Below are 16,575 nucleotides of genomic sequence, written 5' to 3' on the forward strand. Positions count from 1 at the left end.
AGGTAGCCCCGACGATAACGCCGCGCTCGGCGCGAGGAAACGCCACAGCTCGGCCACGCCGTTTAACCTTTTCTTTCTTTTTTTTCCCCGTAAACTACGGCGGGTCCCGGCGGCTGCGGCAGCACCCGCCTCACCGCGGCGAGCCGGCACCGGGCTCCGCCGTCCATTCGCCGCAGGGGACGGTCGGGTGTCCCCAACTCAGCCCTGAGGTGGGGTGACGGGGACAGCCGGCGATTCCCCGGCACAACCCGATCCGCCGGCACGAAGCAACGGCAACAATTCCTCGGTGAGCCGGTAACGCCGCCCTTCCCAGATAAAATGCGTCGGGGGTTGCGCCGGGCCGCGGCCGTACTCGAAGCAGGGACTCCACTCATAAGCCAACGCCGAACGCACCAAACCCACGCCGCCCGCTTTCGCCGGCGCCGGATGGTAGAGCCGCCCGTTTTCCGGTAAAACCATCAAACTTTCCGGTTGGAAGGGCACGACCAGGCGTTCGCCGCCGCCGCAGTAGGAGAGGAGCGGGATTTTACCGGCCCGCGGCAGGATTTGGGTGAAGACGACGGGCCGATCGTCGCACCGCAGGAAATTCCGCTCCCGACCGCACGGCGAGAGGAAAGGGAATTCGGTTTCGTAGCGGCCGCTCCGGTTCGGTTCCAGCTGCTTGAAGAAGAAGGTGAGGAACCCTACGTCTGCCGGGACAGACAGACGGACGGACGGCCGTCAGCTCGCTCCTCCCCCCCCGCCGGTAATTAACCCCTGCCGGGCGGGGCGGCGGTTAATTAATGACCGTGGGGTAGGGGGTGTTCGTTAATGGGACGCCATTTTGGGGGGCTGGCGGCGGGGGGAGCGCTCGGCGTGGGGGGGGAGTTACCGCGCCGGGAAGCGCAAACGGGAGCGGTTAATTAAGGAGCCGCTTAATTAAGGCGGGAATTAATATGCAAATAGTGCCCGGCAAAGGCGCCGGCGCGGGGGGCTTCCCGATCCCCGGGAAGGATCGGATCCTGATTAAGGCCCTAATTAAGGCTCGGATCCCAATTAAGGAGGATGGGGGGGGGAGCGGTTTGGGGGGATCCCGCGGGATCCTGGGGAGGGGAGCGGTTTGGGGGGATCCCGCGGGATCCCGGGGAGGGGAGTGGTTTGGGGGGATCCCGCGGGATCCTGGGGAGGGGAGGGGAGGGGTTTGGGGTGATCCCACGGGATCCCGGGGAGGGGAGGGGTTTGGGGGGATCCCGTGGGATCCCGGTACCTTTGAAGCAGGTGATGAAGTTCTTGACTTTGGTGTCGTCCAGGAAAAGCTGCGGAAAAAAAGCCGGAAAAAAGCTTCAACCCCGCCCCGATTTCGGCCCTGGCGGGTGCAGGGTCCGCCCGGGATCCCATCGGGATCCATCCCGGGGCCCTCTGGGATCTGTCTGGGATCCACCTGGGATTTGTCTTGGATCTGTGTGGGTTTTATTTGGGATCTGTCCAGGATCTGTTTGGGATCTGTTCTGGGTCCCTCTGGGGTCTCTGGATCTGTGCAGGTTCTATTTGGGATCTGTTTGGGGTCTGCCTTGGATCCCTGTGGGTTCTATTTGGGATCTGTCCAGGATCTGGTTAGGATCTACCTGGGATCCGTCTGGGATCTGTCCTGGGTCCATCTGGGGTCTGTTTGGGATCCATCTGGGATCCATCTGGGGTCCCCCCGGGATCTGTCCTGAGCCCATCTCTGGGTTTTTTTTTTGGGGGGATCTGTCCGGGATCTGCCTGGGGGATCTGCCTGGGGTTCCTTTGGGATCCACCTGCGCTCTGTCTTGGGCCTGTCCAGGATCCGCCTGGGATCTGCCTTGGGTCCATGTGGGTCCTATTTGGGAATCTGTTTGGGATCCGTCTGGGATCCGAGCGGGCTCTGTCCTGGGTCCCTGCGGGATCTCTTGGGGATCTGCCTGGGGTTTGCTTTGGGTCTGCCCAGGATCTGGCCTGAGTCCGTCTGGGGTCGTTTTGGGATCTATCTGGGATCTGTCCTGGGATCCACCTAGGATCTGTCCTGGGATCTGCCCGGGATCTGTCCTGAGATCTGTCTGGGATCTGTCTGGGATCTGTCCTGGGATCTGTCCTGGCTCTGTCCAGGATCCATCTAGGATCTGTCCTGGGATCTGTCCTGGCTCTGTCCCGGGATCTGTCTGGGATCTGTCCTGGGATCTGTCCTGGCTCTGTCCTGGGATCTGTCTGGGATCTGTCCTGGGATCTATCCTGGGATCTATCCTGGCTCTGTCTGGGATCTGTCCTGGGATCTGTCCGGGATCTGTCCTGGGATATATCCTGGCTCTGTCCGGGATCTGTCCTGGGATCTGTCCTGAGATCTGTCTGGGATCTGTCCTGGGATTTGTCTGGGATCTGTCCTGGGCCTGTCCGGGCTCTGTCTGGGATCCATCTAGGATCTGTCCTGGGATCTGTCCGGGATCTGTCCTGAGATCTGTCTGGGATCTGTCTGGGATCTGTCTGGGATCTGTCCTGGCTCTGTCCTGGGATTTGTCTGGGATCTGTCCTGGGATCTGTCCTGGCTCTGTCCCGGGATCTGTCTGGGATCTGTCCTGGGATCTGTCCTGGCTCTGTCCTGGGATCTGTCTGGGATCTGTCCTGGGATCTGTCTGGGATCTGTCCTGGGATCTATCCTGGGATCTATCCTGGCTCTGTCTGGGATCTGTCCTGGGATCTGTCCGGGATCTGTCCTGGGATCTATCCTGGCTCTGTCCGGGATCTGTCCTGGGATCTGTCCGGGATCTGTCCTGGGATATATCCTGGCTCTGTCCGGGATCTGTCCTGGGATCTGTCCGGGATCTGTCCTGGGATATATCCTGGCTCTGTCCGGGATCTGTCCTGGGATCTGTCCTGAGATCTGTCTGGGATCTGTCCTGGGATTTGTCCGGGATCTGTCCTGGGATCTGTCCTGGCTCTGTCTGGGATCTGTCCTGGGATCTGTCTGGGATCTGTCCTGGGATCTGTCCTGGGCCTGTCCTGGCTCTGTCTGGGATCCATCTAGGATCTGTCCTGGGATCTATCCTGGCTCTGTCTGGGATCTGTCCTGGGAACTGTCCGGGATCTGTCCTGGACTCTGTCCTGTGATTTGTCCTGGCTCTGTCCGGGATCTGTCCTGGGATTTGTCTGGGATCTGTCCTGGGCCTGTCCTGGCTCTGTCTGGGATCCATCTAGGATCTGTCCTGGGATCTGTCCGGGATCTGTCTGGGATCTGTCCTGGGATCTATCCTGGCTCTGTCTGGGATCTGTCCTGGGATCTGTCCTGGCTCTGTCTGGGATCTGTCCTGGGATCTGTCCTGGCTCTGTCTGGGATCTGTCCTGGGATCTGTCTGGGATCTGTCCTGGGATCTGTCCTGGGCCTGTCCTGGCTCTGTCTGGGATCCATCTAGGATCTGTCCTGGGATCTGTCCTGAGATCTCTCTGGGATCTGTCCTGGGATCTATCCTGGCTCTGTCTGGGATCTGTCCTGGGAACTGTCCGGGATCTGTCCTGGACTCTGTCCTGTGATTTGTCCTGGCTCTGTCCGGGATCTGTCCTGGGATTTGTCTGGGATCTGTCCTGGGCCTGTCCTGGCTCTGTCTGGGATCCATCTAGGATCTGTCCTGGGATCTGTCCGGGATCTGTCTGGGATCTGTCCTGGGATCTATCCTGGCTCTGTCTGGGATCTGTCCTGGGATCTGTCCTGGCTCTGTCTGGGATCTGTCCTGGGATCTGTCTGGGATCTGTCCTGGGATCTGTCCTGGGCCTGTCCTGGCTCTGTCTGGGATCCATCTAGGATCTGTCCTGGGATCTGTCCTGAGATCTCTCTGGGATCTGTCCTGGGATCTATCCTGGGATCTATCCTGGCTCTGTCCGGGATCTGTCCTGGGAACTGTCCGGGATCTGTCCTGGACTCTGTCCTGTGATTTGTCCTGGCTCTGTCCGGGATCTGTCCTGGGATTTGTCTGGGATCTGTCCTGGGCCTGTCCGGGCTCTGTCTGGGATCCATCTAGGATCTGTCCTGGGATCTGTCCGGGATCTGTCCTGAGATCTGTCTGGGATCTGTCCTGGGATCTATCCTGGCTCTGTCTGGGATCTGTCCTGGGCCTGTCCGGGCTCTGTCTGGGATCCATCTAGGATCTGTCCTGGGATCTGTCCGGGATCTGTCCTGAGATCTGTCTGGGATCTGTCCTGGGATCTATCCTGGCTCTGTCTGGGATCTGTCCTGGGATCTATCCTGGCTCTGTCTGGGATCTGTCCTGGGCCTGTCCGGGCTCTGTCTGGGATCCATCTAGGATCTGTCCGGGCTCTGTCCGGGCTCCGCCCCGGGCTCCACGTCTCGGGCCCACGCGGGCTCCCTTGGGGATCGACCCGGGCTCCATCCCGAGTCCATTTCGGGTGTTTTGGGGATCCACCCGGGCTCCGTCCGGACCCCCCCCAAGGGGATCCGGTGCTCCCGCCGCCCCCCCCCAAGGACACCCCGCATCCCCCCGCATCCCCCCGGCCCCCGCACCTGCCCCTGGTGATCGATGTAGTAGAAGTACTCGCGGGTGCGGGGCCCCGGGCGCTGCCCCTGCCGGTAACCGGGCCCCGGCCCCGCCGCCCCGCTCGCCCCGGCCCCGAGCCGCAGCCGCAGCGCCGCCGGCAGCCGCATCCCCGCACCCGGCCCCGCACCCGGCCCCGCACCCGAACCCGGGCCTGGACCCGACCCCGACCCCGACCCCGGCCCCGGGCCCGGAAGTGGCGCCGGAAGCGGCCCGGTCCGGTCCCACGGTGGCACCGCTCCGGGCGGAGCCTGTTCCCGGCCCCGGGGAGCCCGCGCCGAGGGGAGCCCGATGGGCACCTATGGCCCCCGGGGGCACCCATAGCCCCCGGGGGCACCCGTGCGCACCCTATAGACACCCAGAGCCCCTATAGGCACTCATAGACCCCCCATAGACACCTACACCTCCTATAGGCACCCATAGCCCCTGTAGGCACCCAGAGCCCCTATGGGCACTCATAGACCCCCCATAGACACCTACACCTCCTATAGGCACCCATAGCCCCTATAGGCACCCAGAGCCCCTATAGGCACTCACAGACCCCTATGGGCACACACCCAACCCTATGGACACCCAGAGCTCCTATGGACACCCACAGCCCCTATGGACACCCATGCACACCCTATAGACACCTACCTGCCCCTATAGACACTCAGAGCCCCTATGGACACCTGTGAACACCCTATAGACACCCAGAGCCCCTACAGACACTCACAGACCCCCATAGACACCTACACTTCCTATAGACACCCATAGCCCCTGTTGGCACCCACCCAACCCTATGGACACCCATAGCCCCCGTGGGCACCCATGCGCACCCTATAGACACCCAGAGCCCCTATAGGCACCCATGCACACCCTATAGACCGCCCCCCCCCCCCCCGCGAGACTTATACTCCCTATAGACAGCCCAACCCCCCTGTAGACACCCACCCAGCCCTATGGACACCCATAGCCCCTGTGGACACCCATGCACCCCTATAGACACTCATAGACCCCTATAGACACCCACACCCCCTATAGACACCCATAGCCCCTATAGACACCCACGCACCCCCACAGACAGCCATACCCCCTATAGACAGCCATCCGCTCCTATGGACACCCATGCACCCCTATAAACAGTCATAGACCCCTATAGACACCCATGCACACCCTATAGACACCTGCACCCCTATAGACACCCATAGCCTGTATGGATACCTGTGCACACCCTATAGATACCCACCTGCCCCTATGGACACCCATAGCCCCTATAGGCACCTATACCCCCTATAGGCACCTATACCCCCTATAGACCCCCATACTATCTGTACACACCCACCCACCCCTATAGATGCACCCACACCCCTGTATAGCCCCACGTGTCCCTATAGACCCCCACACCCACCTGTGTGCCCCTATAGACACCCCACACCCCTCTATACCCCCATGCCCTCCCTGTGCCCCCTATACGTACTCATGCCCTCCCTGCGCCCCTCCCCTGCACCCTCGTGCTCCCCTATAGACCCCCCCCGCCCCGAGCTGCCCGTGCACCCCCTCTACACACCCTGGGCACCTATACGTAGCCCTATATATGGCCCTGTGGAGCTTTATGTACCCCTGGGGGGGGGTCTCAGTACCCCTATAGACGCCCCCTCCACAGCCTATGCAGCTTTATGTACCCCTGTATGCCCCTGTGCACCCCCTATACACCCCCTATACACCCCCTATACACCCCATACACCCTGTGTGCATCCCTCCACCCCCCGGGCGGTACGTATACACCCCATACGTCCCCGGGGGGGGGGATAGACCCTGTCCCAGGCACCCTATACTGCTTGCAGGGGGAGCCCTATACACACTCTATACAGCCTGAGTGATGGGGGATGACCATATACACCCCTATAGAGGCTGTATGGCATGGGGGGGTGCCCCATACAGTCTGTGCAGTGGGCAACAACCGTATGCACCCCTATAGGGGATGTATGGCGTGGGTGGGGTGACCCTATACAGCCTGTGTGTTGGGGGGCACCCATGTACACCCTATAGAGGCTGTATGGCGTGGGTGGGGTGTCCCTATACAGCCTGCAGGGCGGGGGATGACCATGTACACCCTATAGGGGCTGTATGGCATGGGGGGGTGCCCCTATACAGCCTGCAGGGCGGGGGATGACCATGTACACCCTATAGGGGCTGTATGGCATGGGGGGGTGCCCCTATACAGCCTGAGTGTTGGGGGGCACCCGTATACACCCTATAGAGGCTGTATGCATGGGTGGGGGGGTCTCGTATAGACCCCTATACGGCTTCCCTAGGCCCCTATATGGCCCCGCCCACCCCATAGGCTGCATCCGCACCCCTATAGGCCCCGCCCACCCCCCAGCCCCCCTCCCATCCCTTAATCCGCTCCAGAGTGAACGAGTCTGCGCGCTCTCCATACGTAGCTTTATTCACACGGGGGGGGGAGGGGCGGGGGGCGGAGCCTCGATACGTCCACACCCCCTGTGACAGAGTTCGGCAGCCAATGGGACAAGACCCCTCCCCCTCCAAACCCCGCCCCCAGGGGCGGGGCCTGCAGCGGCCGGGGCGGGTTGGCCCCGTTTCTGTTTTTTTTAATTATTATTATTATTTTTTTAATTAATTTGGTTCTTTTTTAATAATTTTCTTATTTTTAATAATAAATAAAAGCTCGAGGCTTAAAAAAAGGGGGGGAGGGGCGAAATTAATTAATTAAAAAAAATTAATATATAAAATCTGGTGTGTGTGGGGGAAATAATTAAATGGGAATTAAGGAAACGGGGACCCCGCCCCTCCCCCACCGCTGCCGCTCCCCCGTCCCCTCCCCCGCCCCCGGCAGTGAGCGGAGCTGGGAGGTAGCGCTGGGGACCCCTCCCCCACCCCGGGGACCCCTCCCCCCCCCCAAAACCCCAGCGTCTGCCTTGAAAACGAGGGGGCTCTAATGAACGAATAATAATTAATAACGCTCTTAATAGATCGAGAGACTGGGGTGGGTGCCCCCCTCCCCCCCCCGGGTGGGTGCCCCTCGGGTGCCCCCCGTGGGTGGAGCCGAAGGCACTTGGGGGGCGGCCGTGGGGTGGGGGGGACCCTTCGGCTCCGGCGGGGGGAGGTGGGGGGTGCTGAGGGGTGCAGGAGGAGCAGGAGATGGTGATGGGTGCCAAGATGGGTCCTGGGGAGCAGGAGGTGATGGGTGCCAAGATGGGTCCACCAGGGCCAAGCAGAGATGATGGGTGCCAAAGATGGATTGGGCAAGACCTGGAGGTGATGGTGGGCACCAAGATGGGTCCTGGAGGAGCAGGAGATGATGGGTGCCAAGATGGGTCCAGCAGAGATGATGGGTGCCAAGATGGGTTGGGAAGAACCAGGAGGAGATGATGGGTGCCAAGATGGGTTGGCCAAGAGCAGGAGGAGATGATGGACACCAAGATGGGTCCAGGAGGAGCAGGAGGACATGACTGATTCCAGGATGGGTCCACCAGGGCCAAGCAGATATGATGGGTGCCAAGATGGGTTGGGCAGGACCTGGAGGAGATGATGGGTGCCAAGATGGGTCCAGGAGAAGCAGGAGATGATGGGTGCCAAGGCGGGTCCAGCAGGAGGACATGACAGGTGCCAAGAAATGTCCCCCAGGGCCAAGCGGATATGATGGGTGCCAAGATGAGTTGGGCAGGACCAGGAGGAGATGGCAGGCACCAAGATGGATCCAGCAGGAGCAGGAGGAGATGATGGGTACCAAGATGTTATGGGCAAGACCAAGAAGAGATGAAGGGCGTCAAGATGGTTCCAGGAGAACCAGGAGGACGTGATGAGTGCCAAGATGTTTCCAGCGGGACCAGGAAGTGACGACGGGCACCAAGATGGGTCCAGCAGGGCCAGAAGGAGATGACAGGCACCAAGATGGGTCCAGCAGGGCCAAACAGAGATGATGGACACCAAGATGGGTCCAGCAGGAGCAGGAGGAGATGACGGGCACCAAGATGGGTCCAGCAGGAGCAGGAGGAGATGATGGACACCAAGATGGGTCCAGCAGGAGCAGAAGGAGATGATGGACACCAAGATGGGTCCAGCAGGAGCAGGAGGAGATGACGGGCACCAAGATGGGTCCAGCAGGGCCAAACAGAGATGATGGACACCAAGATGGGTCCAGCAGGAGCAGAAGGAGATGACGGGCACCAAGATGGGTCCAGCAGGAGCAGAAGGAGATGACGGGCACCAAGATGGGTCCAGCAGGAGCAGAAGGAGATGATGGGCACCAAGATGGGTCCAGCAGGACCAAGCAGAGATGATGGGTGCCAAGATGGGTCCATCAGGGCCAGGCAGAGATGGTTGGTGTCAGGATGGGTCTTTCAAGGCCAGGAGCAGATGATGGGTCCTGTGGTGGGTCCAGGACGGGCCAAGGTGGGTGCTGACACAGGTCCTTTGGGGCCTGGTGGTGCCGACGCGTGGTGAGATGGCTCCGGCGCGCTGCCCAGGATGGGGACCGTGACGCACACGGGCGGCGACCTGCCCGCCCAGCTCCTCCAGCACCCCAGGGTGGGCAAGCGGCCACCACGAGCCACCAGGGGCACGGCAGCTCCCAAAGGGACCCCCAGCACCCGCCCCTGGGTGCACCCAGCTCCGCCGCGCGATGCACCCCGGCTCCGCCCGCCGTCTCCTTCCCCGTGGGCTGGGCCTCTCCTGGCACCCGGACACTTTGTCACCCTGGTCCCCGATGCGCTTGCGTTCTCCGGGTGCTCGACGCCCTGCTCCGCTCAGCACCGGCCCTGGAAGGTGCTCCCTGCCCCACGGCTGCCCCACGGCTCTGCTCTCGACCCCACTGTCCCCCGCGCCGTCACCCGCTCCCCAGGTCCCCGCTGCCACCCACGGCCACACCCGGGGCTGGAAACACCGCCCGTCCCCGGGGAAGCGGGATGCTCCGCGCCCGCTCCGTGGGTGCTGCCGTCCCTGGGGACCCCCCAAAGCGGCCGATCCCTCCGGCCGGCGAAGAGGCGGGCAGCGAGGTGACCGAAGGGTCGGGGTGGGACACGGGGAACGCGTCCCGCCGTAGGACGGGCAGGCGGGGACGGAGACGGGCAGGGTGCGGCGCGGGACGAGCCACCCAGCACCCTCCTTCTGCGGGGTCCGGTTCGCGCTCCTCGGCCGAGCGGGGTCGGAGGGGAGGGGGCTCGTGGCGGCGCGGGGCGGGGGAGACTCGGTGGCGGCTGCTATAGGACGCCCTCCATGAAGCTGGTGTCGAGGTGCTGGATGAGCACCCGGATGAAGGACATCTCCTTGCGGGTGTTCTCGAAGATGATCCGCGGGTCGTCCGACTGACAGCGCAGGCAGTTGGGGGCCATCACCATGGCCAGGTTATTGACGTCCATCTTGGTGACGGCCACGTTGGCCGGCTGTACGAACACCTGGGAGGGGGAGGAGGAAGGCGACGGTGACGGGGTGGTGGGAAATGGGTGGAAGGTTCCGCGTGAACCTCCCGGTTCTTGGATGAGCTGGGGGTCACCACGTTGGTAACCCCACAGCAACTTGAGGAAGCCAAAGCCACCTCAAGAAGCTGGGAGGTGACCCCGGAGGAGGAGGGGGGACACGGTGGCGGGGTCCCGGCCGTACCTGGAGGAAGCGGATGAGGTAGCACAGCACCATTTTGTTGATCCTGGGCAGAGAGTGGACGACGGCGATGGCCGCCTCGGGGTTCTCGTAGTGGGTGATGCACTGCTCGTAAAACTCGTGGGGGATCAGCGGCTCCTCCAGCTCCCGGTACCAGAGCTTCAGCAGGGAGGCTGGCGGGGAGCGGAGAAGATGGGGAGATGTGAGACCTGCCTGGTGGAGGGCCTGATTCTGTACCCCCACACCGTGCCTCCGGGGGATCCTACCGGGAACGTGGGGATCCTACCGGGAACGTGGGGGTCCTCCAAGCCGGTGGGGATCTTCCACTGGTCCACCTGCAGCTTGAGCGCGTTGACCTCGTCGATGTCACCGGGGACTCTGCAGGGGGGAAGAGATGTCGGTTCCCAAGCAAGAGATGGGGACCCCCCTGCCTGACACCCCACCCCGGGCTTTGGGGGTCCCCCGGGTGCAGGTGGGGTGCAAGGAGAGCCAAGAGGGGCCAGCAGCTGGGGATGGAGCCATTTTGGGACCTGGTTGCTGCTCCCTAGGGAGGTGGCATCCTGCTGCAGACCCCAACGTGACTCTGGTGAGCACCAGAGAACGGGCGTGATCTTGCCGTGGAGAAACCCCCATGGCCTTGGAGCGAGGAGAAGTTGGGGGGCTGCTCTCTGCCCAATGGGGGGAGAAAGGCACCCGTGGGGACGTGGGGAAGGGGCCAGCTGCCCCATAAGGAGGTGCCTCGTTATGGTTTCCCCCATGAGAAGATCCCGGGGATCTCTACGCAGCCGTAGGTGGCTTTACCTGAAGATGCCCTCGGTCTGGTCCCCGTTGAGCGCCAGGACCTCCTCGGAGAGGCGGGTCTGCACCCAGGGCAGCTGCCGGTCGGGGTACCGCTCCTTCTGCATGTTGATGATGTCCTGCAGGGAGCTGCCGAACATGGAAGGGTTGAAGACGGCGTTCTTGGCGTGACGGATCTCCTCGATGTTTGGCTTCTTCAGGCCCTGTGAGAGACAAGAGAAGCCACCGGCGCCGTTAGGAGCCGCGGCCGGCGTCCCTGCTGCCGACACAGGTCCTGCTCAACGCCGGCGCCCCGAGGCCGAGCTCCAGGGCTGGTTGCGACGCGTCCAGAGCCCATCGCGTGGGAGACGGGCACGGACACGGAGCCACGGATGAGCTCCAGCCAACTTGGCCAAGGTCTCCAGTGGCACCGCGTGAACCAGAAGCTCAGCGCCGAAATGCAGCCGGCGGGCGGGTGCCTCCCCCCACCATTTTGATTCGAAAGCGAATCCAGCCCTGGGGACTCTCCCCCCACGGTGGTTGGTTGGACCCTCACGCTCTGCCGCGGGGCCACGGCCATGCCGGAGCAGCCACGCGTAGGGATGAGGACGAGCCACGGCTCTGGGATGCTTCCGGAAAGCGGAGCACCGGCACTGTGGTTGGTTTGAAGTGGTGGTGAAGTGGTTGGCACCGGCACCGGCTCCTGCGTGGTGTGGGGTGAGGGGAAACCTGCGGGTCCCAGCTGGGCTGGTGGTTGGGTGACCGGGGGGCACTGCTGCCCTTCCTGCTGCCCAGGAGATGTGGTGGGACGCAGAAGGGATGGACGCAGCCAACGCGCGTGGTGGGATGGAGAAGAGGAGAAGGATGGAGCGCATGTGTGCGTGGTGGGATGGAGAAGAGAAGGATGGAGAAGACGTGTGCATGGTGGGATGAAGGGATGGACGCAGCCAACGTGTGCACGGTGGGCTGCAGAAGAGGAGGTGGAACCAGACGATCTTTAAGGTCTCTTCCAGCCCAAACCGTTCTATGATTCTATGACGTGTGCGTGGTGGGATGCAGAAGAGGAGATGGACGCGGTGGACGTGTGGTGGGATGCAGAAGAGAGGGATGCAATGGACCTGTGCGTGGTGGGATGAAGGGATGGACGCAGCCAACGTGTGCGTGGTGGGATGTGGAAGAGGAGATGGACGCAGTGGCCACAGGCATGGTGGAAAGCAGAAGGGATGGACACAGCAGCCATGTGTGTGGTGGGATGGAGAAGAGGAGATGGATGGAGCGGACGTGTGCGTGGTGGGATGAAGGGATGGATGGAGCAGACGTGTGCGTGGCGGGCTGCAGAAGAGGAGATGGACGCAGCTCCCCGACGGCTGGATCTGGCCCAGCATCTCCCATCCAGACGGAGCTGCCCCGGCCGTGCCTGAAGCCGCTGGCGGGGTCGGGGTCCTCAATTGCTCCGGTCTTTGCCTTCAAACGTCAGCAGGACACGGCCATCGATGAGCCCTTGGTGAGCCTGGTGAGTGCCGCGTCCCCTCCTGCCGCCGGCCCTCGTCGCCGGGAGGAGCCGAGCTGGTGCAGACGGAGGAGGGGTCCCGCCGACTCTTCTCTGTCCCCATGAAACGAGGAGGGGGGAAACTGAGGCAGCCGTGGTGGTGGTGGGGCCAGGAAGGGCACCCCAGGCTGTAAATTAATCCCGATCCGGGGTGTTTTATTAAATAATTCAGCCGCTGGCCTGCTGGCACCGACGGCCCCGGGGATGGATCTGGCTCGGCGCGCTGCCGCGGTGATGGAGAGCCGGGAGGAGCCGGGGGGTCCGGCAGGGCAGCGCCCCCGAAAGCTGGGGAGATAGGGGCTGCTGGGGCATCCTCGTCAATCCTTGGCACGCTTTTGCTCCCGGGATCGTTTCCTCGATCCCTGTTGGGTCTCCTGGGGCTGGGTAGGTTTGGGAAGGACCCGGTGGACTCCAGAAGGTCCCCAGATGATGGTCAAACCATGCTGGAGATGCCCGCACTGCGCTCACCACATATCTGGCACAAGCTACCGCGCTGTTCCCAACGCTCTCCAGCTTCATCCCTCCTCCTCCTCCTCCAGACCCCATCCCCAACCCCAGCAGCCCCTTCGGTGGTCCCGGCCGGGGAGGAGGTTGCCCACCACCGTTGCCCTCCCCGTGCCCAACGGTTGGACCGTACCTTCTTGGCTCCCGTCAGCGCTGCCTTCTGCAGCTTGTTGTAGCAGTACTTGGCGTAAGTGCTTATTGCCACCCCTGGAAGAGAAAACAGAGCGATTTGGGGGTCAGCTCCGCGTGACGGGGGGCTCCGGGGGGGTCTGTCCCCTGCCAGGGGGGTGAAGCTCATCCCGGCTCCAGGAGAAGCCGTGTCCTTGTTACCCACCTAATATGGACCCTTGGAGCCCCTCGGGCTCCATCCTCCGGCTCTTGGGGTTGGTTTTTTTTCACCCCGCGGCCATCGCGTCCGCTGTCACCCGCCCCGACACCATCCCTCCCTCTCCTCCCGATGCCACCGCGTCCACCCTCGGCCCTCTCCGCGCCATCCGGCCTCTCCTCCTCACGCGCTTCACCAAGGAGATGGCACCCTCAACCCTTGGAGCATCCCCAAGCTGCCAACGGGCTCATCCCAAGGGAGCTGCTCCAACATCCCGCAGCCAAGAACGCCGGAGACCCGGCGGTACCTTCTGGACCACCCCAGAAGATGTTGGTAGCCCCCATAAATTCTTTCAAGAGCCTAAAAACAGGCAAATAGAACAAAAAAACTCCATCCTCTGGGACCTTCTCTCATTCGGTAGCTTTGAAACTACAGCGCCAGCACCGGTCCTGCCGTCAGCGCGGCTTTTGTGCCACCAGAGCCGCGCGTCCTGAACCCGTCGCACCGGTGAGAATGGTCCAGGACCTAAACATGTGCTTTTTTTGATTTAATATTGGTGCAAAAGAGGGGAAAAAAGGGTTCCTGGAGAAGAGCTGGCCTCCCAACGGGCGCTTTTTGGTTAAAACCAAATTTGGGGAATGGGGACCATCCACTTTTCCCGCCATCCTAGATGCCGTTGTCTTCAAAGGGTTTCTCCGATGGTTTTTTGGCACAGTAAATGCTCGGGGGGGGGGGGCTGATGGATGTGTGGGGGCTTAGAAGCCACCCCGAAGGAGGTGGCCTGGGGGATGTCCAGGACCGGGTGACCTCAAATCTGGTTTCCGTTCATAGAATCACCAAATCAACAAATGGTTTGGGTTGGGAGGGACCTTTGAAGGTCACCCGGTCCAACCCCCTGCCATGGGCAGGGCCACCTCCCACCAGATCAGGTTGCGACCGGGCTGACGTCCCATTTGTCACCCACCGCTGTCCCCAAAGTCCTTCTCCGCTCTCCGTCCCTTCCTCCCCCAGCCTGCAGGGCCACCGGGGGTTGTCCCCACCCAGCTGCAGGACCTCGCCCTGGCTGAACCTCATGAGGTTCACACAGGCCCCGCTTCTCCGGTTTGTCCAGGTCCGGGTCAACCCCACCGCTCAAGCTCGGCGTCATCCCCAAGCTTGCCGAGGGCGCGGGCGATCCCACCGCCTACGGCGGCGACGACGTTCAACAGCGGCCTTCACCCGCGGGTGCTGTTGAAGCCGTTTCTTGGGGTGCCTCCGCACCCCCCAGCTCCCAGCCCCGCCATCGCTGGCGGAGGTGGGGGTCCCTCATCTTTGCGCCGGGAACCTCTCGGTGCCCTCACCGGCATCCCGCTCCGGGCAGCCGGGTGCCGGCAAAGCCCCGTGGGATGCTGGGAAAAGGGGCTCATCCCACGTCCCCCCACCGGCGACAGCGGCGGCTCGTGCCCACCGCGGCCGACGCCGACAAAAGCCGTCGGCGCCGGCGCAGCGGCGCCGATTAAAGCGATTCCTACCGCCCCCTCCTGGTAATTACTGCTAAATTTGCATATTTACATATAATATATTTATATTCACTATTATATATAATATCATGTATCTCTAGATGGCGTTAGCTCTAACATTACTGATAAATAGACAACATTATATATAATATTACGTATATGATATATTTAATGTTATTGATAATATTATATAATTCGACATTATTATTTTTATAATGTTGTATGATATTATATATAATAGCATCTATTTAGACCGTATTTATTTTAATACTACTCTTATAGTCTATATAATATATTCTATCTAATGCGATATATAATTATATATAATGTTATATATATTTATCTATAACATTACATATAATAGTCTAGGTATTCTATTTATTTATTATGTATTATAATGACATTGTTCATATTAAAGATTACTTTCTAGATTTAATTTATATTATATATTTATATATATTATATTTATATATATATTTACATATATTATATATTTATATATATAATATATAATGTTATATATAAATATATGTTATATATTTCTATGTAACCTTATATATAACAGCACAAAATGTGATGTAATATATATTTCTATATTATAGATGATATCTTTTTATATATTATATACGTTATATAGAGAATGTATTACCTGTAATGTTATCTAGAAATATATACACTATATTTCTATATAGTATATATAATGTTACATAGCAATATTTATTATATATTTCTAGATAACATTACAGGTAATCGATAAAAATACAAAAATAGATAAAAATACAAAATATGAGATATATTTTATATTATATATGTTATATATTATGTTATATATAAATATATATTATATATGAAAATTATATATAAATTATATATTATGTTATATATTATTAATATTATATATAATATTATAAGATACTTTATATATAATATATAAGATATATGTCATATAAAAATAGAAAATATGATATATATTTTATATTATAGATATGTTATATACTATATTATCTATATATAAATATTTTTAAATATATATTTTATAAATTATGTTATTATAAATTATGCTATATATAATATATTATATATAAAATATATAATATATTATATATTATGTATATGATATATAGTATATATAATATAATATATAGGTTATATAATATATATTTTATATATATCTTACATATATAAAAATTATATATATAAACAGAATATATAAAACATATAAAAATTTATATTATATTATATTATTCATATATATTTCATATATTATATATAACGCTATATATATTAAATATATATATTATACATTATATAATATATAATATATAATATATAATATATAATATATAATATATAATATATAATATATAATATATAATACAAATATATATATATATATATATATATAATATATAGCATATACTACACGCCGTTCCCCCTAAGACGCCCCACAACCTCTCGCTCGCCCACGTTTCGCCCTCCAGCCACCTCCTTCCTCTCTCGCCGCCCCCGCCTCCCCGCGCCCTCGCCCAGCGCCGGCGGGGGCCACCGAGCGGGGCCGGGGCTACCGGGGCTACCGGGGCCGGGAGAAAGGTGGCCCAAGCCAGCGGGGAGACGGCCCCTACCGTCGTGCTCTTCGATATAGGGCTTGGGTTTCTTTCTCAATTTGGATTTCTTCTTATTGGTCCTTTCCAGGATTTCGTTAATGTGCTGGGTCACTGGGAAACAAACAAAGCGATGAAGACAAGGGAATGGAGCGGGCAAGCGGCAAGGAAAATACGAACG

At 58.2% G+C, this 16,575-nt stretch overlaps 2 protein-coding genes across 7 annotated transcripts in view; both read right to left on the minus strand.

Annotated features, from left to right (window-relative positions):
• Nucleotides 1–56: 56 nt before the first annotated feature.
• CUNH8orf82 (chromosome unknown C8orf82 homolog) lies at nucleotides 57–4,866 on the minus strand. The gene is made up of 3 exons (XM_087736738.1): nucleotides 4,508–4,866; nucleotides 1,247–1,295; nucleotides 57–689 (listed from the first exon to the last, which is right to left on the minus strand). Exons 1-3 carry the CDS (start codon nucleotides 4,646–4,648, stop codon nucleotides 199–201), a joined length of 681 nt encoding a protein of 226 aa, XP_087592864.1. The 5' UTR covers nucleotides 4,649–4,866; the 3' UTR covers nucleotides 57–198.
• Nucleotides 4,867–9,736: 4,870 nt separating this feature from the next.
• The window catches only part of ARHGAP39 (Rho GTPase activating protein 39), a 155,737-nt gene continuing 148,898 nt past the window's right edge, over nucleotides 9,737–16,575 (minus strand). For 5 of the 6 annotated variants that reach the window (XM_087736108.1, XM_087736028.1, XM_087736201.1 and 2 more), the window contains 6 exons: nucleotides 16,416–16,508; nucleotides 13,103–13,176; nucleotides 10,941–11,140; nucleotides 10,426–10,517; nucleotides 10,143–10,312; nucleotides 9,737–9,937 (listed from right to left, as the gene is read on the minus strand). In XM_087736108.1, coding sequence (XP_087592234.1) covers nucleotides 9,743–9,937; nucleotides 10,143–10,312; nucleotides 10,426–10,517; nucleotides 10,941–11,140; nucleotides 13,103–13,176; nucleotides 16,416–16,508 — 824 coding nt within the window. In that variant the 3' untranslated portion in view covers nucleotides 9,737–9,742. The remainder of the gene's footprint in view (nucleotides 9,938–10,142; nucleotides 10,313–10,425; nucleotides 10,518–10,940; nucleotides 11,141–13,102; nucleotides 13,177–16,415; nucleotides 16,509–16,575) is intronic. The other variant, XM_087736281.1, reaches the window with a different exon arrangement.

The sequence above is a fragment of the Nipponia nippon genome, unplaced genomic scaffold, assembly GCF_047370975.1.
Source record: "Nipponia nippon isolate SJK-2023a ecotype South Korea unplaced genomic scaffold, ASM4737097v1 scaffold_1, whole genome shotgun sequence".
Lineage (NCBI taxonomy): Eukaryota > Metazoa > Chordata > Aves > Pelecaniformes > Threskiornithidae > Nipponia > Nipponia nippon.